The sequence below is a fragment of the Aplidium turbinatum genome, chromosome 14, assembly GCF_918807975.1.
Source record: "Aplidium turbinatum chromosome 14, kaAplTurb1.1, whole genome shotgun sequence".
Classification (NCBI taxonomy): Eukaryota; Metazoa; Chordata; class Ascidiacea; order Aplousobranchia; family Polyclinidae; genus Aplidium; species Aplidium turbinatum.
The window spans coordinates 4,364,279-4,388,504 of NC_137485.1; the positions used below are offsets into that span (position 1 = coordinate 4,364,279).

The 24,226-nt window shown below is 36.2% G+C and overlaps 2 protein-coding genes across 3 annotated transcripts; both read right to left on the minus strand.

Annotated features, from left to right (window-relative positions):
• Positions 1 to 6,945: 6,945 nt before the first annotated feature.
• LOC145783535 (uncharacterized) lies at positions 6,946 to 16,113 on the minus strand. Of its 2 annotated transcripts, XM_082595432.1 has the most exons (6): positions 16,002 to 16,113; positions 15,769 to 15,839; positions 12,697 to 12,818; positions 9,961 to 10,077; positions 8,600 to 8,720; positions 6,946 to 7,612 (listed from the first exon to the last, which is right to left on the minus strand). In XM_082595432.1, the coding sequence occupies exons 3-6, from the start codon at positions 12,792 to 12,794 to the stop codon at positions 7,487 to 7,489; spliced, it is 462 nt and encodes a 153-aa protein (XP_082451558.1). In that variant the 5' UTR covers positions 12,795 to 12,818; positions 15,769 to 15,839; positions 16,002 to 16,113; the 3' UTR covers positions 6,946 to 7,486. The 2 variants fall into 2 exon arrangements, with proteins under 2 accessions (XP_082451558.1, XP_082451559.1); XM_082595433.1 differs by lacking the exon at positions 9,961 to 10,077 and having other exon boundaries at positions 15,769 to 16,108.
• A 4,046-nt stretch (positions 16,114 to 20,159) lies between these two features.
• On the minus strand, positions 20,160 to 23,887 carry LOC145782818 (uncharacterized). Its single transcript, XM_082594585.1, has 4 exons — positions 23,790 to 23,887; positions 22,268 to 22,384; positions 21,328 to 21,448; positions 20,160 to 20,285 (listed from the first exon to the last, which is right to left on the minus strand). The coding sequence occupies exons 1-4, from the start codon at positions 23,885 to 23,887 to the stop codon at positions 20,160 to 20,162; spliced, it is 462 nt and encodes a 153-aa protein (XP_082450711.1).
• Positions 23,888 to 24,226: the final 339 nt, after the last annotated feature.

The window sequence follows — 24,226 nt, forward strand, 5'->3', positions numbered from 1 at the left end:
TGTGCGCTTGCTTATTTGCAACCAGCTTATCCAATTGCTGTTTAATGGAAGACAATGCTACTCAAAGAGGAGCATGGGTATCCAACGCGTTTCTGTGTTTTCCCTTTAAACAGCTCATGGTAGAAAAGCCGGCTTAACATAGATATGTAGAAGGGAATGGAAACAGTGTTTTAATAGCCATGGTACACAGTTTCGGATATTCTGCTTTTATTTTGACCCAGAAGCTTGCAAGGGAGTTTGATTCAAAAAATTTTCGCAAACCTTCATCAGCAGATAGATCCAATAATTTATCTTTTAAATCGACACTTATATTTAACTCTACTACGTTTACAGTTGGTGCAAATGGTTTCGAATCCATTCATTTCCTCTTCGTGGAAATTTTTGTTCCGGAAAATAATGTTGAATGCGTTCCACCAAATTTGACAAATGTTCTGTGGCAGTATCTTGAACACATTTTACGTCCAAATTGTCTCCAGCATCGTCAACAACAGTATAGCTAACTTAGGAAACATGTCGTAACAATTGTTCGAGACTCGAATCTTCCATGCTTTCAGCTTTCGTTGCATGCCGTCAATTTTATCTGCTGTTGCAAAAATTGACCTTGCATTGAAGTGTTCAGGCCATTCATAATAACAAAAATGTCAGTTATGTAAGCTAGCAAAGCAAGCCATTGTTCATCTAGAAACAGCTTCGCCCAATCTGGCTTTCTGTCACGCAAAAATACTGCCAGTTTGTTTCGGAGCTCATATACGCGTGATAAAACTTTTCCCCTCGACAGCCAACGCACACTAGAAATCTAAAATGAAATAATAGTTGCCTGTGATCTGCTTGCATATCGTCGCATAAAAGGGCAAATAGTCTTGAATTAACTGCACTTCCTTTGATATAATTAACAATTTTTACGACCTCGCAAAGCACATCATTTAACTTCGTTGACAATTTCTTGGTTGCAAGACTTTCCCTATGAATAAAGCAATGCGTTGAAGCACATTCTGGAGCCAACTGCATTCGTGTAATTACTCCCGATTTTTCTCCTATCATTGCAGCAGCACCATCGGAACATACTCCAACGCAATTCTTCATATCTAATCCTTTGTTTTCAATGTAATCAATAATAGTCTTTGATATTTTTGCACCAGTTGTTCTACGTGGAAGAGCGGCAGAGAAAAAAAACTCTTCTTTTAATTTGCCTTCATATTCATAACGTACATACACCATCAAAATTGCCATGTTTCCAATGTCTGTGCTTTCACAAATAATATTTCTTTGTGACGTAACTGGAAGTCGTCGTAGTAGCGGGCCACCAAACAGTCTATAGCTGGGAAAGCAGATTGAACATTATCGTTGCCTAAAAATTATTATATAGACGTTCTGATCAACATAAAAGGAATTACTCAATTTACAATTTCTCCTAACTGACCGCGTACCAGCAGACATGTGCTCGTGTACCGGCACCGGTACGCGTACCGGCGTTTGAGTAGCACTGGCCTACAGCATGAAATGTAAATATTGCAGAATGATGTTCAATAAACGATGGACCGCCGTGTTAGTAGGGAGGGTGGCTAGTACCGCTACTGCGAGGTAGCCTATATAGCTCCCTATGATTGACGACTCTTTATTGCAAATGATGAGCGCGACCACACGTGACAAGAACTCGATTCATCGTAGCAATATTATTGTTCAAAAAAATTTCTGAAAATATGATTTAGGCCCACCTTAAATTGTCAGAATTTTCTAGGGGGGGCTGAAGCAATTATTGAAAATTCCAGGGGGGGCTGAGTTTGTTCTAGGGGGGCTGCAGCCCCTTGAGCACCCCTACTTCCCGCGCCCTTGCATGTGACCACCATATGTACAACAGGGGAGCAGTGGGGCATAAATTTCCCAAGGTTTCAAAAATACTAGTTTTTTTATATTAGTTACAACCGTTTCGTGTTGATCTGGAAAGTCTCAAAATACAAAATTATCTTGAATCTAAGTAATTCTTTGTAAAACTGTCTGAATTAACATGACTCAGTTGCACCAAAATCAAAAAAATTATTATTCCTACTCATTTGCACAATTGTTTTTTTCTCTGCTTTGAGTGCCCAAATGATAAATACTAACTTATGAATCTAATTGATCCCACATGATTTGGTTGCCCATTTTATTGAACATACTAAAAAGCTACTTACGTCATGGATTCTATGCTGTGCTGTTTGGGCAGCTACAGAATAAATAATCTGCTTTAATATGATTTCTCTGTCGGGTGCATAGCCGAGTGGTGAGAGCGCTGGAACGGCAATCGAAAGGAAGCCGGTTCGACACCGCTCAAGAGCATGCGGCTGTATCTGGCAGGACACTTAAAGACATGCCTGAAGATTGGCTTCCTTGCCTTCCCGTCCACTTAATCTAAATCTTCAACCACCAGGTGTAAGCCTGGATACGACAAACAAACGATCTTTTATTACCGACTTTTCATCATTTCTTCAAATTTTTGGTTTTTATTTTTTGCTGCTTTTTAACAGTTAAACAATTAATTAAAATTTCTAAAAAATAAGCTAAAACTAGTTAGATTTATTTACAAAAGTTTAGATTCCGGCTGAGGTCTTTGGAAAAGCCGAAACCGTCCAATTATGTGCGAATATGGAAGATATATTGAATATGACAATGCCAAGTTCGATTGCATTACTCTGTTTTGTTACTCCCATGTCATCAGCAACCTCCCCGACCCCTGTAGTGTAGATTATTCAACCATGCCCATTCACAAGTTATTCTTTTTGGCGTTATATCAATGTAAACTTATGGCAGTGGGCTGTAATCTAAATTGCGTTTTTCTTTGTATTCGTCTGGTTGAACGATTGTAATTTACTTGATGGATGATAATGTTCATGTGTTCTTAAATTTTGTACCAGTATAGTGTTGAAAATCGTGGCAGAACACCAGTTTAAGATTTAGGCTTGCAGGTTTTGATTTTAATTTTATGTAACCATCTATTTAGGGTAGAATTTTATGCATGTTGATAATATCGGAGTTTGCTTTATTTGTTCGTTTTACGTATTTTCAAATTTTCTTTTTTACATGTGCTAGCTGAAGACGCTATTACTATAGCGAAATCGATTCTTACTTAATAAATAACACTAAGAGGTTAGATTGTTGTGCAAATGCCAGCATTTGATGAATGCAAAATAGCAGTACCAGCATTACTAATATGTAATTTTCATTTTCTTTTTTCATGAAAACATTCTATCTCGACGTTGTTTTCTTCAGGTGGAAGTGGCGAGACTAAAGTTGTAGCTGCTTCTATAGTTCTGGCAATTGCTCTATCAATCTCATTGATTGCAATTGTTATGCTGATATTCAAAATGAGGTAAGAGCTTTAATGCTTAGCCTAAACAATTTCAAAAGTAAGGTTCCAAATCTTTCGACTGGAGTATAGCGTTACTCTCGAATGATTATGTCTTTCACCATTGTGAACCTATTCAACTATTTGTTTATTATGAAAAAACTACATCTACATCATCTTTAAACAATGCATCTAAGTATCTTCTTATATCATAATTGCGCCTCCCAGACAAAGCGAAGAGTGAGTATAGCGAACAAAGGTTTGAAAGCGCCATGAATCGCTTTGATCAGTAAAACGATTATACAGTAGTTGTCTTAGGCACAGCAATAGCGACTTGCTCGAACGACCATTGTTACTGTATATGCATTCATAGTAGCGTATTTTCAAGCCATCAGAAGCTCGGGCATGGACACATCTTGTTACATCAATCACACTGGCGTAACACTGTGTCCGTCGTAGTCTGTGTCCGTCTTAGCCTCTTTTGTTTAAAAACATATTTTTAAGCAATTTTATCTGATTTAAAGTAAAAATAAAAAGCTGTGACTGTTCTTTTTCCTGGATTAATTGTTTTTGCAGGGTATCACATTTAAATTTAATGTTACAATTTACATATCGTGATTTGCAGAGCTGTGACCCGTAAAAATGATGCCAGTAACCAGGCAACAGGACTGAGTGGACATACAAATCTCAGCTACAAAGAGTTCGATAAACCGCAAAGTGCAAAGGAAAATTCTTCATAAACGCAAAGAAAAATAAAATTAAATAATATGAGACGTTCTACTAGTGCAAATTAAGCTAAACTATCACAAGATGTATACAGTAACAATCTGCTTTTGTCACTGTGTACATCTTGTGATAGTTTAGCTTAATTTGCACCAGTAGAACGTCTCATATTATTTAATTTAATGCCTGGTGAACAGCCTCATTCAATTTTCAAAAATAAAATTGTTACTTTTTTTATAAAATATTTCTAGTATAGTGTAGGCTGTGTAATATAAGATTTAAGAAGACGTGAGGATTTGTAAAATCTTTAAGGACCCGATCTAACAAAAATGGAAGTCGCCATATTACAGTTTTACTCCGGTATGGGAACATTAGTGGCACAAACCCAAGTCAAGAACGGTTAAAATTCCCATCAAATTGGAAGTTTGATTTCGGTTCCAAACACTTGGATATGTATCACTAATAAGAGTGAAACTCGAATATGACGTCATTTACTTTCGTTCCATCGGTACCTTTATAATATAAGATTCTATTTTACTTGTACGACAGTGACGTTGATTGTTTTAATTGATGGACAATTAGAATGTTTGGAAATAACTGTTTAGAGAAATATTTGACCTATTTGTTTTGTTTCGAGTTGAGTTAAATTTTTTATCTTTGCTTTGTTTTTAAATAAGTTGTTTTGTTTTGAACACTCAGCGAATCCGATCCATTTGAATCCTAAACGAAGCACGCAATAATTTCACAACGCAGAAGCTGCCTTGCCTTAAAATATAAAGCGAGCAGCATTGTCGCCCCTACCAAGACTCAGCTTTCCCAGACAACTACTTTATCTGGCTCAGATATTCACTGGATTGGGTATAGATCTGACCAATTTCACAACGCAGAAGCTGCCTTGCCTTAAAATATAAAGCGAGCAGCATTGTCGCCCCTACCAAGTACTCAGCTTTCCTAGACAACCACTTTATCTGGCTCAGATATTCACTGGATCGGGTATAGATCTGAGCAGATCTGGACCAGATGAAGTGGTTGGAGTTTTTTTCGTTTTGAAGGAAAATTTCTTTGCTTTGACTTCGTTTCTACATTTTCTAATTATTTTGAACTGCCTGTAGCCAATTGGTTTCGGCTTTAGTGTTTGTAGATCTGAGATAGAACCCAGGTCGGGTCAAAAACGGTACCGAATGTGTTTTTTCTTGCATAGCCTAAGGCGGTAAGAAACAATAAGTCGGGTAATAATGTGATGACATCTTAAACCTGATATAAAATGAGCCCTGTCGCTACAAGACCTTAGCTGTTGTAGAGCGACAATAAATAAACAAAACGATTACATTATTGTAAAAATAATAAAACTATTTTAAATCCTTACTCTCAATGACCAGTTTTCGCTCTATTGCAAGAAAATGCTTAAAGTCGCTTGAAAATTGTTGAAGTCGTTTTCATCATATAAGATTATGTCAACATTCTAGCGTGAATAGTTTCTTTTATAAAGTGACCAGACGTACCGTTTTGTATGGGATAGTATAGCCTGCAGCAGTTTTCCACATTTCTTACCTCATCCTCGTTTTTAATAAGTGTCCCGACCTTCCGCAAAACGTTTCATTGTTATCAAATAATGAAATCTGTAAGATCTGTTGTGTGTTTCCTACTTCAAGGAACTAAGGAAGTACTGAACTACTAATAAGCTAATAATAAGCCAAGAAACTACTTTAAGGAATAATGAAACTTTTTATAGGGGAGACTGGGGGAAGTTGGGCCGGTGAGGCATGTTGGGCCACCCATATATCTTGGGATACACAATCGCTGCATGTCACGTGATGGCGTCATGTGATGCCGTTTCGTTCTCAGATCATACAATGGTGAGGTGAAGTTGATTGTGGTCAGCGTTTATGAGTGAAGTAGGAAAGTTTACTTTTTTGTGTTTTTTTTGAAAAATTATCTACTTGAAACGTAAGCATGCAGAACTGCAACTGAAAGTGCTATATTTGTGGCTCATATATATTTATATCGCCAGAGATTAAGTGTCAGTTTATGGTACTCCATTCTGTCGAATCTTTTATAGATCAATCTGGCAAGTTGTACAAAACAATATGGCTGCTGTTGGGGTAAGTTGGGCCACTTTGAAAAGTTAAAAAAGTTACCTATTTCTGCATTGTTTGTTTAAAAATGTTTTGTTGTAATTATGAGAACCAGTACACAGTTATCCGAAAGACGCTTGCCCGAAAGGACACTTTTTCAAACATGATACTTGCCCGAAAGGACACTTGCCCGCAATTGCACATCCCTGATGAAGGAACATTGCATATAAAATACACTTTATTTTCGGACAAGTGTCCTGTTGGAAAAGTGTCCTTTCGGGAAAGTATTTCGGGACAGTGATCATTTATGATATTAATTCATCATTTGCAGTTAACACTGACTTAGTATGATTATTTCTTATTGTTTTACATACCGGCCCAACGTGCCCCATGTGTGGTCCAATGTACCCCAGGGGTGGGGGCACATTGGGCAGAAAAGTTATCGTTTTTTAAACCCTCATACATTTTTTCCTGAAAGACTTAGAATAAATTCAAAATTCAGAAAGAATTACTCGAAGAATCAAGATCATAATGATGCATAGCGTTCTACAATCGAATTAGAGTTGAGTGATCTACGTTCAAAAATGTGAAAAATGGCCCAACTTCCCCCAGTCTCCCCTACCTGTATGTTATGTTGATTATTGTGTCATAACTCTTTAACCAGATCTCTTTCAAACTTGTTTTAAACGTTTAATGATAAACACTCACGCTGTTGAAGAAAACAGAAAGACGTTTGAATGCAGTTGGCTACAAAATCCGGGCAGAGCTTAACGTAGACATTAGACAAGAATTAGCCTTCTCAGCAAGCATCAGATTACTTCTGCAACTCACTGTAGGCTTCAGATTTATGTCACCACCCAGGCTTGCATTAATCTTATTGGTGCTTTGGTGAAACTGGTGGTGTTGCGTTTTCGTTTAAAATACGCCGAGACAGAAAAGTGGCAGAATCGTTTTTTTACGATATCGTTGTAAGTTTACACTTTTCCCTCAAAGAATTGGTTTTACATGGCTACGCTGTGATTTCGTCTTATATCAACATGCAAATGTCGACGAATATCATAACAATGCAAGAAACACCTGACGCGTGTTTTCAATAAAATTTGAAATAGGCCTAACATTTTTATCTCGTTAAATCGTTTAGCACTGATGCGTAATAAGTGGTTTAGGGTTAGGTTGCAAACATACGCTGTTGATTTTAACTTTCATCCGCTCGGTTATATCACACAATGTATGTGTACTGGCTCTGCACTATTGAGCCCCCACCACTTCCCTTACGGTTTTTGTCGAAAGCGTCTCATTTTTGTCACAAGATATTCTAAGCCAATTCTTCTAGCATTTATGATGTTATAATATCAAGTGTTTTCAGTTAAAGCACTGAAATAATGCCTTCTTTTATAACTTCATAAAATGCTGACCAGGTATCCATAACTTCATCTGTACCTTTGTCAGCTAAAGCAGTTCTGACCACTTTCAGAAAAACTGGTCCCATTTTCTGTAAAAAAATAAAATAAGCGTATTTTAATATTGTACTGTTTTTCAGACAATTTATTGGATTGCTAGTTGATTACGTTGTATTCTTGTTTTAGATGTTCCAAGATGCTGCTCTTGGCTTTGGTGAGGCCTTCCACGCCAAACTGCAATACTGTTACTTCGACCCTCGCGACAGGTGGAACTGCCTGCACAAAAAAGTGCACTTGCTCAGGATCAGGAGTCCTCTTGTTGGACACCTGGGCCGAGGGTTCATCCTTTTACTTTCCCGGGTTCCTTATGAGCAGGGCCATTGAAAAAATAATTTGGGCCCGGTACCAATAGGAACCCCAGAACCCAAAACAAGACATTTTCACAGAACACAATAGGACTTCAAAAAAATTGGGTGTTTTATGTTCTTGCCCCCCCTGAAAGATTTCGGGCTCTTAAAATTATTCCAGGACCGAGTCCCAAAGTGACCCTCGGGCCTCCCTGCCAACGCTACCGCCTATGAGCCTATTGCGTTCTCTGGTTGTTGTCATTTGCTTAACAAATATGTTCATAAATTTACAAACGAGATGAAGTGCCTTGTCAGCTTTCGGGTCATGCCAAATACTTTATAAAACAATGTTTAAATCTTGTTTCTGCTTAAATAAAGTAAAGTACCCGCACCTAGAGCTTTGGAAGCTGTTGCGTATTGTCAAGCGTTGAGATCAACATATATAGACTTTACGTTGGATGACCCATCATACATGAAGCATACAAATTACTAGGCTACTCTATTGAAGAAAAAATATATAATAGGCCTACAACCTTTCTGCTTCTGAGATTCTAACATCTGCAAATAATCTGTTTGAAGAGGCTGACTGATTTAGATCTGTGGGCTATGAAGGTGCATTTCAAACAAAAAAAAAACTTTACAATGCCGAGCATGAAATGCCAAGTCTAAGGCTATGATGTACATCATTCTTTTGTAAACACAAGAAGCGGTTTGATCTTTTATAAATTTAACCTCAAACGCGTCAGCGTCAACTGATTGGGTCTTGTGAAGGTGCCCAAGTTGGCCGAGAAAGTTTGCCAGCAAATGAGGCTGATCCAGCAAGTTCAAGGTTTCTTCAACCGCTGCGACTATTCTGTAACAAAGGCCTGGATTAAGCAACTTTTTTTTATTATATTAAAATACAGCACAGTGTAATTAAAAAACTATTTTCGGTACTAAGCACAAACAAAGAAAACAAGCAAACAAATCATCTGCACTTCAATCAACAAATCAGTCCTTTTTTACAATGATACAACGTCTACAGACGTTTAAATCAATGTGACAAAGGAATAATTTACTGGTTGGAAAAGAAACGTATGATATGAAGCAAAGTCCGTTCCACATGGTGATATACGAAAAAAATGCTGTATATTAATGCAACGGAGAATATTTTTCATTTTCGTTATACAATTAGAGAAATTTTGAAAATATGGCACAGCTTGGCTTATAAACGATATCATTTTGTGGATAAACGCTTCTCATGATTTTCCATTTAATAATTGAACCTTCGTTTTGCCTAGATAAAATGAATACTTAAAGGGATACTAAAGGAAAAACCTGACTTGGCGATTTTCCACGTTCTTTGTGTTTAACATGCTACCATAAAACGATTTTCAATAAAATTTTGCCCCATTGCGGTCTGACCACCATTGCGCACGTGCTTTTGTCAGAGCTTTCAAAACCAGAATGGGCCTGAGCAGCGAAGCGTGCGACTGTACAGTCTACGTAACAAAAGACGAGCAATCAGCTGATCACGCAACAGTTGTTACTGCCGGCGATTTAACTGTAGGCTATGTATGTATGTACATCAAAACATCAGATTTCAACGTCAAAACATCAGACAGTTTGCTCAAAACCTCAGATCTGATGTTAAAACATCAGATGTTGTAACGTGGCTTTTGTTATTGCTGTCTTTTGTGACGTATTCTCGAGCTGTATTTGCACTTTTTGGTCATTTTGAAAAAAAATGAAAATAAGTGAAACATTGGACTTTGGGCCTTGCCAGCGCCATTAAAAACAAATTTTTTTTTCGGTAATATTTTTTTAAATGTATTCTTGAATGTTCAGTTTACGCATTTTAATACTTAATTCCCGTTTGAAAATTTCATTTAGTATGCCTTTAAAGGAATGTAGTGACAAGTGTTTATTTTTTGTTAATATCAATTTCGACAAGTAAAAAACCAACCATGGTGGTAAAAAGTGAAAGTCATTCTCTGCATTCGTTTCTAGTTCTTACTTCTCATTACGCCTTTTCTTGCTAACATAATCTCTAAAACCATTTGAAAAATAAGTGTTATCTTAAATTCTAATAAGAAAATTATCAAACGGTATACTTGCGGCTATGCTGAACTATTGCTCTATTTCTTCTAATATTGTTCAGTGTGACTGGGAAATTTGGAGGGTATATTTCATAAAAGAACACCACTAAATGAGGACAATCTGTAAAAAGCCTGCAAAATTTGAAACGTTTATTAAAAGTATAAGCAAACTAATTTAAACTGTACAATGGCAGAGCGTTTTCCATGATACAAAGGCATGCTACGAACGTATTTGACCATACTGTACATTGCCTATAGCCCTGATCAAGAATGTTTGATTCTTCCACAGACTTGGGTCTTTATCACCAGCTTGTTCTAATTTTTTTTTCCAAGTCTCCACCAATGTAACAAAAATACTATTTTAATCACGTGTAAGCCAATCGAAGGAAAAACTGCTCCTGCAAACAAAACCAATAAAACAATAACCTTTTGGCAAATGCAAGAAAATCATATTCAAGAACTAAGCGCTGACGTCACCGAATGTGGAAATACTTATCGGCCACATCCCTTTAAACCAGGAACTTCCAAGTTTTTTTAGTCACAGGCTGCATTTTGCTTTTTACGAATCTTGGCGGCCGCATTAAAATGTTCACTCCTTTATTCCTTGAAATTCGAATTAAGCTTTAAGGCTGTTTATTCTAGAGCAGTGGTTCTTAACCAGGGTTCGATCGAACCCCAGGAGTTCGACGAAGCTGTTTCAGGGGTTCGGCGCGAACGTCCTCTGAAACATTAACACACTGCCTACTGAATGGTATATCAGCGAATATTTTTGGAAAATATTGTCCAGCCAAAACTTAATTGCGGCTTACGTGATGGTAAATAAACATCTGTGTGATTCACGCGTGATGTAATGATGCCATCTGCATGTAACACAGAATGCAAAAATATATATAATTACGTAACATTGTAAAAACAATCGGTAAAAAAAACTTGATGTTCTCAAAACATGAATTTCCTCACGTTTGCTTTTTGCATGTTAGTTCTATTTTCAATTTTTAAGGAAATTCTTTTTGTAACGAAATCGAACAAAATTTTTTAGCCTACGCTTACTTTACTGTAGGCTATTTTTACTTTTTTGCAGGCAGGTTTGCTTAAGGCTTGTATTGACTGGCGGTAGTGTTCAGTAGTCAGCCATCAGTCAGTATCGGACCGGTAGGCCTATATTTTTTCTTTTTCTTCTTCACTGTATTAAGACACAGATATTTATGCTAGAAAAAAAAGTCTCATGATTGCCACACCTTTTTAAATGTAACCTTTTTTAATGTAACATATTTAATAACAAAGAATGACAAAAGTAAACACGAAAACAGCACACTTCTAACAGTGTTCATTTCATGCGCCAGGCATAATGTTGTTTATTATGTTCATCTGGTGTTTAACTTTAGCCTAACGCGCCTGCCAAAAAAAGAAAGTTGTCAGAGAATTATGTGCAGTACGGCTTTGCTAACTTTCAAGGTTTTGCCACCTTTTCCCGTTTATTAACGTGCTGGTAGGTTTATATCGACTACTGTATTGTAGTTAGTAGTATCGTTTTCGTCCGGACGCGTTAATGACGAAAAATAAAATGATTGATTGATGGAACTCAGTAGCCTACTACTTTCCTGAACAAACGCAATATCCAGCATGGGTACTGGATAAGCCTACGTCAACCATTTGTTTATGATACTGCAACAGCAGTAAACAGTCCATACTTGGTTGACATTATCGAGCTTCAAGAAAGCGAGGTGCAAAAAAGAAACTTCAATACAACAAATCTTCAAACGTTTTGGTGCCAACAAATGGAAAGTTATCCTCTTATTACAAAAGTTGCCCTGGAAGTTCTCATGCCATTCGTAACCATTTATTTATGCGAGCTTGCGTTTTCTATTCTTGTGGGTGATAAAACAGAAAAACGAAACCGGCTTGCATACGAAAGTGACATGAGAGTTGCTGTTTCCGAGACAAAGCCTCGAATCTCACTATTGGTCTCAGAAAAACAACAACAGAAGTCTTATTAATACAGTAATGTATTACTACTAAATGTGGTAGGCTAGAGTCTTGTTTTTGTAATTCGGCGAAAATTTGGGGTTCAACGAAAGCTTGCAGATTAGCGTAAGGGTTTGGCAGGTTAGTAAAGGTTAAGAACCACTGTTCTAGAGCCCAGACGGAGGCCACATAATATAATGTTTACACGTGCCGCATTTTGGCCACCGCTGCTTTAAACTGTCAACCCCATTAAACGGTCAAGCGTCAACGGTTTGAATTAACTAAGAGACTTAGCAAAGAAGCTTAAGTTCAAAATGCAGAAGCAAATAAACCAATCTGAACCTTCCAAAGCAAGAACATTTTGTAATATTTTGCATGGACAAAGTTCAGTTTGATTTAGCTAATGTTAACTCATTTGTCGGCCGCGTAGCCGAGTAGTGAAAGCCCAGAATAACGCACGAAAGGGTGGCGGTTTGACACCTCTCAGAAGCATGCGGCTGTGTCCGCTGTCTGTGGCAGGACACTTAAAAGAATGCCTGAAGGTGGACCTGAAGATTGGCTTCCTTGCCTTTTAATTCACTCAATCTAAATCTTATACTATACTAGTCAGCACTAACAGTGCCAGCCCTGAAAGCACTCGAAAGGGCGCTGGTTCGACACCGCTCAGGAGCATGTGGCTGTGTCTTTAGTATGACACGTAATGGTGGACGTAAAGATTGGTTTCCTTGCCTTCCGTCCATCCACAAATCTTCAACTACGAAAAAACACGTTTTATGTAGAAGATACCTGTGTAAAAGAGCGATGCCCACTTCCTTGGCTCCAATTTTTGTGACATCTATCCAGGTTCTTCGTAGTAACAATATTTGATCATGTGTTAAAGACATTTAGTGCAGTAAAGTATCAAATATCTGTTCATAGAAAAAAAAAATCTTTTAAGAAGTAGAATTCCAAGTACCGTTACTGCAATCTTTATGGTCCAGGTTTATAATTAAATTGCAGCAATAATACTAATAATAATAATGTTAGTTTTTATATAGCGCTGTATCCATCGCAGAATGCGTTGCTCCACAGCGCTTTACAAAGCAGACAGTGTCAATGCAGCCGTATAGAGGCGCAACTGAGTACATTATTACCCGAATCTACTCCATTGCTCAGTGCCAAGCAGAAATTAGATTCAGTACCATTTTTAAAAAGTCTTTGGAATGACCCGACAAGGTATCGAACCCATGCCTACCGCTTCGGAGGCGGGCGCACTAATCACTAAGCCACCTTGCAATGCAAGAAAGCCAATTGTCTTTTCTACATTTAACGATATCACAAAACCTTGCAATCGTTAGCCAGACATTTAATACTGTAAACTTTCGCTATACGCAGCCGATTCTGTTTTCTATATCTTTGCTACTTACTTGTTATATACATAATTTTGTTGCATACTTACACCAGACCTATAACTTTTATTATGGGATTTTGACACTTTTCAAAATATGCAATTTGGGTAGAGAGGTAACTTTTTTAAACCATAAACAGACATAACTCAGCAACAACACTACATTTAACATTATAAAAACAAAAAACAAAATAAAGCGAACGTTTTCGGCTAGTCATACATCCCTTTTCAAGCCCATAATAAAATATTTTTTAAAGCAATGCTAAAGAATCATATAGTATCACAGCAAAAATATTCTCAAATATAAACATTTGAGAAATTTGCCTAGCTCACAAAAAATGATAACTGAAAAATTACGCAGCACAACGGGTCAAGTGTTTGAGAGGTAAAATTAATTAATTGTTTAGAAAAGGACTCAAGTAGGTTACGCAAGATGGACAGAAGCACAGCACAAAATAGTGGAAAAAAACAAAGTAAAAATACGAGAAGCACAAGACGTGACAATTCAATCAAAAACTGTTAAAAGATAGGAAGCTCCGCCAGCAAATGATTGCCTGTTAGTTCCTCAAATGTTTAGATTTGTCCATATTTTTGCTGGGATAGTATATTATTCTTTAGTATTTCTTTTAAAAATATTGTCTTATAGGCTTTAAAAGGGCTGTATGACTAGCCGAAAACGTTTGCTTATCGTTTTATGTTTTTATAATGTTAAATGTAGTGTCGTTGCTGAGTTATGTCTATTTATGGTTTTAAAACATGACCTAATGAAACTATACAAAGTTACTTGCTGGCAATTTGAGCGTATGTTTATTCATCTAAGTTCAAATCAAATGAACAGGAATTCATTGTGTGATTGAGAGAGGAGTAACCACTAACAGACTCCATTAGGTTGCTTATACTTCAGCATGAAAGGCATGCACGAAGAATAGGCCACTGATTGTTTTGACGCCAATACATTATGACGTTGGCCTGATTGTATTTTTGCCACATATCAGCCAAGAACGGATCCAGCAAGTAGCCTTAGGATTAAGATGGGGCGATTTAAAAAAAAACACAATAATGTGTAGGCCAACATTAATCGAATCTTGCAAATTCTGCTTTGGTAGAGAGTTTGCTTTGTTAAACCATAGTGAAATAAAACAAAGTAACTTTAGCAGGTTTAACATGATGTATTACATACACAAATATAACATAATTAAAAATAAACTCTAACGTTTTCGACACGTACGTGTATCCTCATCAGGAATTACATAGGCTATCTGCAATATACATAAAATGAAATTTTTGAGGTAAATTTGACTTTGCACTATAACTGTAACTGTATACTAGCGACACTCCAGACTGACAAGCCCAAGTTGAACAAGTGATACAAGAATGATTACAAGTAAATTATACGGTAGTTTACATCTCATGTGATGTATTTCCCACAGTATAATTTACTTGTAATCATTCCTGTATCGGTTGTTCAGTTTGTGCTTTTCAGTCTGGAGTGTCGTTAGTATACTGTTACAGTTATAGTGCAAAGTCAAATTTACCTTACACTTTTCTTTTTATATATCATCATCAGTCGTTATCTCCGCCTGCGGCAGATTGCGCATCAACATGGCTTATTTGCTTCGACGAGTGGCGATTTTGAGCCAACTCGCCCAGTGTCGTCAAGTGGAGTCTGGTCCATGATTGAATGTTATCTTGCCATCGTTTTGGTTGTCTGCCACGTTTTCTTTTTCCTTCTACTTTGCCTTCTGTGCAAACTTTGCTGATTCCGAATTGTGATCTTTTAGTGTGGCCGAACAGTTTTAAAACTTTTGATTTTATTATTGCTGCAATTGGATGTAGTTTTGTCATAGTTAGAAGATCTTCTATTTTTGTGTGATCAAGTAACCTTTTTATCATTTTATATATAGCCTATTGCAGATATGTAATTCTTGATGAGGACACACGTAAATGTCGAAAACGTTATGAGTTTATTTTTAATTATGTTATATTTGTGTATGTAATCCATCATGTTAAACCCGCTAAAGTTACTTTGTTTTATTTCTCTTGCAAATACACTGTGAATAACGTTACATTTCTGTATTTCAGGAGGAGGCGATCGCTCCCTTCCTGAATCCGTTATTGCAGGCTATCAGGCATATATCAGGCTAAAGGCTTGCTGAGAGATAACATTTCATTTCAAATCAGCCACAGCTAAAGGTGATTATGTTAGCGTTACTGTAAGTTTTGATTTATCAACTTTAACTTCCTCATGTTGTCTTGGAACACAATGCAGTAGACTACAGTAGTTATGAGCTACAACGTGGCGACTGTTTATATTTGCGCCGGTTTGACATTCATGTTGCTGAATTGCATGCCTTCGCAAATCAACCATCATACACTACAGCTTTATCTCAGAAAGGGGGAATTCGCATGAGAAACGTTTGTCCCAAAGCGTAATTCAATAGCTAGCTATGCATATATCAATTGCAACTTACTTTTTTGCATTGTTTTTGTAACATTTGCACAGTGAGCTTTGCTTGAAACAACTATGACGTAACAATGACCTCTGTAACACGAAAAATATCCTTCTGTTTGAATTCAGCCTCCAGTATTACGAAACCAACTCTTGCTGCATATCTAGTTCTGTGTATCTCAGTCTTGAAGGCTGACAGATTTAACATAAATGCTTAATTAAAAATGATTATTAAATCTTCTGCACTTTATTCACCTTAAAACTCATAAACAACTGAATATCTTTGGCACCTTTTCAGCATCAACTGATTGTTTCAAATATTTTAAAAATGCAAAAATAATTCTTGTTGAATTTCTCTGCAGTTGCATGTCAGCAAAGCTGCTTTCTCATTTGTCAAAAAAAACTTCATTATCTCCTTATGACGCCAGAATGCTTGCCATTGTGAAGCAAAAAGCTCCAAAGTACGGTAAAATCAAAATATGAAATTCAAAGTGGGAAAAACTAACTGGAAAAGGTGATCTGGTACTATGACACTTCCTCAAATGGGCGATCTACTTAACACAGAAAGCAATCATTAAGAAAATAAATCAATAGTTTTTTTCTAAAGTCTAAACCAACGTTTGACCAGGCACCTGAAATTCAAAAAAGGAAATTAGGACTATTTGTAAGATATTGTAGGTCTATTTCACAAAAAAAATAAAATTTCTATTTCGCTTCTAGGTTTGGTGGCTGTGCAATTTTAAGATAGTGGTAACACTGTTTTATCGATGTATATTTTAAAATTTTGGGTTTTGCCATCTTTCCCTTTTGTTGGTGTCAAATTCGTATGTTTACTTTGCCGTTCTGTACATATTTGCGCTAGCAGCAAAAAATAAAATTGAATTGAATTGAATTGAAAAGCACTAATTTTTTTATTTGTTTCAGCTTTGGCGTTTACATTACATTTTATTTGCTGTTTAAACACCGAAAACAGCGAATTTAATTTCAGTTCTGCTTTCGGAATATAGATAAGAACATACTTCGTCTGCAGTTCATACCATCAGCTAAACAACTTCCAGTTATTAAAACCATGCGCGTTGATTGATTTCAATATTTTGTATCAGAGTTTTCTACCTACAAAAAGTAGTTCTGTCAGAAAAAATGAGATCAACCTCGAGTGGTACACGAAACCTAAATAGCCAACAAACAAATCTTCACGCATCATCTCAATTCAAACCACGGAGAAGTTTTTGAAGACTAGATTGCTTTTAGCAAAATCAGAAATTTTAAAACTTCTAAGGTCTTTTTGTTATGCTGAACTACTGTATTTAATACATCAATTTTCAATTCCTCGCGTTACAGTAAGTATCCATAGCTTATAATTATCTTATTTGTATAAAATATATTTTAAAGTTGAAAAAGCTTTTTTATCCCAATGATGTTTTTACTGTAGCTTATTTTAAAAGGTTATAATTATCCTTTCATCTTATCATGAATTTTTCATGTGTACGACAATCCTTTATTTTTATTTGTTTTGGATGTATTGTTGGTTTTAATACTTATAGTTACTATTTTCTAAACGATTATTTTATTATTGTCTTAAATCAACAATTAATTAGGAATAAACTAATTAATCGTTTATTTTTTTACACTTTACACTTTTACTTTACACTTTTACCGCTTTCAAAATGTACAAGGCTCTTTGAAATGATTTTTTGTTCAAAACGGTACGAAATGTTGCAAAACAAAAAACGGAACAAAACATTTTTGTCCGAAACAGAACAAAATGTTACTCTACGAAAATAGGTTAGAAGTGAAAAAAAAGAGAGTTTTTTTTAAGAAACCATGTTTTATGCACTTATTGTACTTTCCGATATGGTTGTTTTAAACATGTTTTATGTTTTTGGATAAGCACATAAAAATTTTATTTGTTTCAAACACTTTATAAGCCAGCAAAAAATCAGCAATTCTTCGAAGAACATGGTGATAGCAACCATATATTTTTCGTCCTATCAACTTCGTTTTGAGTTGACTAGCAAAACTAAAGTTTTTTTGTATTGAAAGGCAACAAATTCACAACAAACAATTTTTTACTTTGAAACTTATTTCTTCAAAATTTCGAAAATAAAACTTTCAAACAACCCTGTTATTCTGCATCCCAAGATCTTAGTAATGAATTAGACACTGGTGTCTTTCAACCTCTGTTCTGGTCCCTCATTGTTATTGGTAATGAAAAGTTATACAAAGAATCCTTCATTTAAGATACAAACGAACAACAAGTAAATATAATCAAGTCAGATTCGAAAATTCAAATATTATCTCAAACTATAGTCTTTAAATCTTTGCATGTTTAACTTTCCGATATGAAATAAGAATATCAGCTACAACGTGAGATTTGTGATATAACAGAGACAGTATGAGCTTAAACCATGACTCATTACTTTGAAGAACTACCAGACGCACTGTTCACCTAAAACTAGAGGGGTGGGGGTAGTATTTTTATCAGATTTAAGACTTATTTAAAAAATTACCTGTTTATGATTTTACGAAATTTTAGATTTGTGAAACGGTAAAATGATTGATCTTTACCAATTAGACGTTAAATGTGATTTAAAAGCCTTCGCCTTTAGTTTTTAAGTGGCACAGCGCGTCTGGTAGGCCTGCAATACAGTGAGCCATGTTTGAAACGCATACCTACTCACAGTTTTGTGAGGTAAAAAGGCACTCGAGCGTATAGATCGCATACAACACCAACTCAAGTGTTTTCTTTTTTTGGAATGGTCAAAAGCTTGAGTTTGTAACGATTCATGTCGCTTCAAAATCTTCGAATACAACAATTTAATACAATCTTTCATTATTTGAGTTGAATGACTAGAAGCTTCATCTGTTTAACCGTCAGTTATTTGACATGTTTGTCTTGGTCAGATCACGAATTATTAAATGGCCACGACACAAATTATAAAAGTTTAATTCAGGGATAGTTTAATTATAGGTAAAATGCAAAAGATGTGGCAAAACATCTTCCAAGAGTTAAAATGAGCATTTTTAACATAAACTCTTTCCTTGCAGAATTGCTGAAGTAAAGTAATTTTTTGCTAAATAAGAAAACAAAATTTAAATACTCTGACAACCCTTTTAAAGGTACAACTTTTCGGGAAATAAATACGAAAATTACACAAAGATGTTTATAAAATGTCCATTCGTGGGTAGACCTCGTGCAGACTTGTATGTTAATAGCGAATTCAATTAGCACGAACATTTGCAAAAACCATTAGAGATTTCTTAGGTAAATAAACAACAAATGGAAATCGATACATGACGTAATCCATTAACCACGGCAACATAAAAGTGTCATGAGAAATATCATGTAGCGATTTGTCTCTATTCCTGTTCAAAACAATTATTTTAGACAAATTCTAATATTAAATCGTTTTTTAAAGCAGTCCCATTAGTTTTTCACAAGCAATCTGTAGCTAGGAAAAAGAAACGCGACAACCAATTAAAGACTTAGCAAATTATCAAACAAAACTAAATGAAGTTTTTGGAAGATTCATAAATTTTGTAGCCTAGTGTAGGTCTTCTCAGGGCCGTGACAAGGGCTATTTTGACCTGGTGCCAGATAACCTCAATAGCATCAATGAGGGCCCCAAATCAAGACAACGAATACGCGATAGTTTTGGGGCCACTTGGGAAGGCTACGGGTTCTTTAAATTATCACGGGGCAGGGTCCAAAAGTACCCACTGAACACCCCTGTCAACGCTACGGGGCCTACACTTATTGTTCCAATCAAAATATTATATTTTTAGCAAAGGGTCGTGTGTCGAACAAAATGTCATTCTGCAAGTGAAAGCTGTGACATTTCCAACGATTTTTAGCAGTAGACCAACTAATTGAAGAGTTGAGTTTCATGACTATTTTAGACATATTTTGACATTTCAAGTTGATGCTAAATTGTGGAGTTAACTTCTCACGGGAGAGAAGTTTAAATATGAGCAATCTATCATTCAAAATTTTCACCAAGTAAATTTGATTACACCAGTTCTTGCAATATTGTTCCAAATGTGGTTTACTGTTGCTTTTTGTTACTGTTTTTTCTACCCTATTCTTTGTTGCTTAAGTAGGCTAAATCTTAAACTCAAGTCCTCAGTGTTGAAGTTTTATAAAGGACAGCCAAAGGCTTTCGGGAATACGTGAACTATTAGGAACTGATAGTAAAATAATAATTAAGGAAATTCTATAATCAGTTAAAAGCGAGTAAAAACAAAAACATAGAGCATTAAAGTAAACAAAAACAAAATGCGATTTAATATTTTCTGTCAAATAACATGGATTGGTACATGGCAGTTAACATACAATTGAAGCAATTTTTAACAAGGATATGTTGGTCTGTCAAATTTTCCAAGCACTGCCATTTTCATCATTTTTGTTTCACTTTAGTATGTGGATAAAATCCCTCCTTGTATCGCTCCGTAAGCGATCTTCCATGTTCCTATAACTTCTTCAGTTCCAGAGTCTCCCAGAACAGACTTGATGACTTTTAATAAGACTGGACCTAAGAGCTAGAACAAATATTCAGAATTTATGATTGAAATTTGAAATTTACAGTATTTCTATTACAAGCGAAAGCTAGCGTCAATAATAATAACATTCAAAAAATTTGACAATAGCATTGACCATGGCGACCTTTATACACAAGTCATGTCAACTTGCAGCTATAAGTTTGACTAAAGGGCGATCTGTTAGGATCCAAAATCGCTAGTATAAGTTGATAGTTTGAGTAGTAGTTAATAAATATAGTTTTGTGGATATTTTTTTGTGATTTTGAGCTACATTTGTGCTATTGTTACCAAACAAATAATGGTCTAGATGTTGGCACTTGTGCTGGAAATCTACAAAGTGTTTGGCAATACTGGTTATAGAGAAAGTTTGACATTTTTTTAACGTAATATTGGCACGTTGGCAAGGCCTGTGTATACAGATCGCTATGACACCAATGACACCTAACCTTCAAATTACCAAAGGAAAATAATTTTTCTGTCTATACAAAGAAGAATTAATTGAAATAGGACATTTTCAGATAAAAACTTGACGTTTATTGATTTTCTATGCTCCTAACAATGAAAACTATCAAGAAACAGCAAAAGAAAGCTTTTATACGTTGCAATTTATTTTTGCTGAATGTTTAGAAAACTGCAAATGATTCATTTAAAGCTCATTTTATTTCTTTATTTTAAATTTTAAGTAAAGCTTTTATAAATACGCCGAACTAAAATAAAGCGAGCCAATAGCGGAACCATCATAACTTCGTTCTACAAAGACAACCGTGCTAAGGGTGCACCTACATTATTGATGCCGCTGATCATATTAATGACATCCACATTGCGATATTATTGGTTGTCGTTTCTTCATTTCTACATACGCTCATTGTCATTATCGACCCTGCCTGAAAAGGGCGTCGGCCGCCGTGATTTTCCACAATGATCGATCGTCCAAAGCAAATTTACAAAGTCCGAATTTGTCCATGTTTAAAAGATACAGCTCTTCTATACAGACGGCTATAGCTCGCAAAACCATAGCTTTTTATAATACAGGCTTTCTTACATCAAAATTGTACGGTTCCACATTCCTCAGGTTGTGAACTGTACCCAATTCCTGCAAGAATTCCACAAGCTCCTTAGGATAATCAAGCAACTTGACTACTTTGTCAATCGCAAGAGCCACTCTAAAAAAGGAAAACATGATCAAAATACATCACATGGTCAGTGACAAAGATTTATACAAAAACAACAAAAACACAACTGAAGTAAAACTCATCTCGTTCTGAACTACAACTCCTCATATCCCACTAATTAATATAAGTGCGATGCTTATGACCTGCAAACTCTAACCCTGGTATTGTGGTTCCTTGCGTGGAGGTTGTTAGCATTCGTGCGTAACTGCGTACTTAGAAAAACCAAGCATCCTCCCTCGCATTGAACGGAATAAAACTGCAGTTAGCAACAGCTTTATTTTTTAGACGTAGCCGAGTGGTTAAGAACTACATACAGAACACCGTGGTATGGTCCGGAGGTTCGATTCCCACGCATAGGAAACCCCCACAAGTTGTATCGAAGTTGGAAGTTCGACTTCTGCCCAAGACACATGGATATGCACCAATGATGATCCCAAACAAGGGTGAAACTCAAAAATGGTATCTTCCATTTTCGTTCGATCAATGGTCTTAATAAAATATAACTGTGTCTGAAACTCTGTGGCATGAATTAGTGATACAATACTGATGAGCTCAGCTTCATTGGTGAAACATGCGTCTATTGTAATCAATTGATGCTATACTTGACTGTGCAGAAACATTTGAAAAGAGACTGTGAGGAGTCTGTAATTTAGCCTACAAACAAGACCCTTGTCAAACTTTTACAAGCATTTTTCCAGTATGACATAACTTATGGTACGATACTCTCTTTCATATGTCTTTACTCACTATGCCAAGTTTGCAGTGCTGCCAATCTGTGGAACACCACGACTATAAAATGTTTCAACTTACGCTTCTCCATGTGCGGCGAATGTTTCATTATTTTTCAAGTTTTCCATTGTGACTTCAGTTCCAGGAGGAATCATGGACCGAAATAACTTTTGAGTTTGTGGCTCGTCCATGAAAAGCCTTAGAAAATGGTTATTATTTCACTATACAATAACAAATCGATAGTAAATCTTGCTCTTGCATTAGTTCAGAGAAAGGTATAGCAAAATAGTTTATTTCTTAGCCTATTGCATTTTCTTTTTCAAAGTATTACAGCCAATATATCTTAGCAATATTTTGTTTTTTGTATACAGGCTTAGCTACTGTATGCCTAGTAAATAAAATAAGCAGGTATGGTAACTAAATAAAATTTGTAAAGAGAACACTCAGCTATCCCTGATTATTTTTAAGAAAATTGTACGTCCCGTTAGCTCAGTGGTTACGCGCCCTGCTCAAGATCACGCTGCGCAAGTTCGACTCTCGGGGTATGCGCTTGAGCAATGCACGTTAAAGACTGCTCTCCATTCAGCGGCACCTAGTGAATGGAACAATTCCCAGGTATCAACACTTCAACAATCGGAAAACTTTACTCTGTCAATCTCGGTAACCGACCCTGCGTCAAGAGCCTCTAGTCTACAAGTATGCGAAAATACAAGGAATAACCAATCTAGGCTTTGCCAGTCCGAGGATAAAGATTCTAAACCAAACCAAACCAACCAAAGTCAACGATATCATTGCGTGTAGTGCTGAGACAAAGTCACGTCACCGACCATTTTCATTGGCCTACGTCATTAAAACGTCTTTATCACACGGCCACGTTAACTATAACCGCGCAAGTCGTTAAAGTAATGTGTGCTAACTAAAAAAGCTTTTGAAAAAATAACGCATTCAAATTTGAAGGTGTACTTTCAAACAATGACGTTGACAGGGGGTTCCAGGGGTACTTTTGGACTCTATTCCAGATGATCTTGGGGCCCTTAACTTTTCTAAGAGACCCTGGAGCTTGAAAAACCACCACGTATTCCTTGGATAAAGTAATTTTTTCTTAAAGGTGACTTAATTTAGGGCCCAGGAATCTCATTGGTACCTGGTTCAAATTATACTCTCAACGGCCCTGCTCCCGACTACCAATTCAGTGGAAGGTTTCAGTTTACTCAGCTAACCCAAAATGACGTTAAAATGACTTGAATGATAAGTCAGCCAATACAGCGCTGGTATGTACTGATAAAAGTTACCAGCCTCACTACGCCTACATGGTAGCTTATTGTACTGTGTTTGTGGTATCAAGCAGTAGGCCACACGCCACGTTATCTACAAGTGTGATGTCCTTCGTGGTATTGCAACCGTGACAAATTTTCAACTGAATATCTTGTTACGATCTTAAGCAATAACTTTCTCGTTTTGTAGCTTCTACCTTTTTGTAGACCTCTGCTATGTTTGGCATATATTGCTTGTTTGATCCTCTTGCAAAAGGACAATGCATTGACAGAAGGCCTAATATTATAAAAAGTAAATTACAAGAAAATTCTAAAAAAAATTAACTTACTGATACAAAACAGCAAGTCCCACTGTTTCCATTCCCAACTTTGCTACTTCATCCCAAGTGGTTTTCAAAATGCTGATGTCATGCATTGAAAGAGCCATAATTGTAAAGCACTACTTTTAGTGTACAACAACAAAAATGAGCGTTTCTGCAAGTACAGAATCCTTGTAAATTTGCTTGTGATCATGACTGGTCTTATTTTTTGAACAGAATAAATGTGGCACATTACAAAAGCATTTCCTGTTTAAAAAGGTCAGCCAGTCGACAGCCTGATGCACAACGTAACATGATAAAAAATCCAATGTTATGTTTATGTTTGTTACATTTCGTTTCAAATACACAAACACAGCAATGCCATGCGCCACCATTGGCTTGAATCGTACCGCATAAATAGCAGAAAATAAATGTAAGTTATACTAGCTGGATCTCTCGGGTTTAAT

What these genes read in the sequence shown, in the direction of transcription:
- LOC145782818 (XM_082594585.1), bottom strand. Translation starts at nt 23,887, where the DNA reads ATGGCTCTTTCAATGCATGACATCAGCATTTTGAAAACCACTTGGGAT. An exon ending in GGACTTGCTGTTTTGTATCA is followed by an intron (nt 22,385 to 23,789) that starts GTAAGTTAATTT and finishes CCATTTTCTAAG; the next exon opens with GCTTTTCATGGACGAGCCAC. An exon ending in TGGAACCGTACAATTTTGAT is followed by an intron (nt 20,286 to 21,327) that starts GTAAGAAAGCCT and finishes TATTTGTTCTAG; the next exon opens with CTCTTAGGTCCAGTCTTATT.
- LOC145783535 (XM_082595432.1), bottom strand. Translation starts at nt 12,794, where the DNA reads ATGTCTTTAACACATGATCAAATATTGTTACTACGAAGAACCTGGATA. An exon ending in GGCATCGCTCTTTTACACAG is followed by an intron (nt 10,078 to 12,696) that starts GTATCTTCTACA and finishes CAAATTTTGCAG; the next exon opens with GCTTTTTACAGATTGTCCTC. An exon ending in TTGACGCTGACGCGTTTGAG is followed by an intron (nt 7,613 to 8,599) that starts GTTAAATTTATA and finishes ATTTTTTTACAG; the next exon opens with AAAATGGGACCAGTTTTTCT.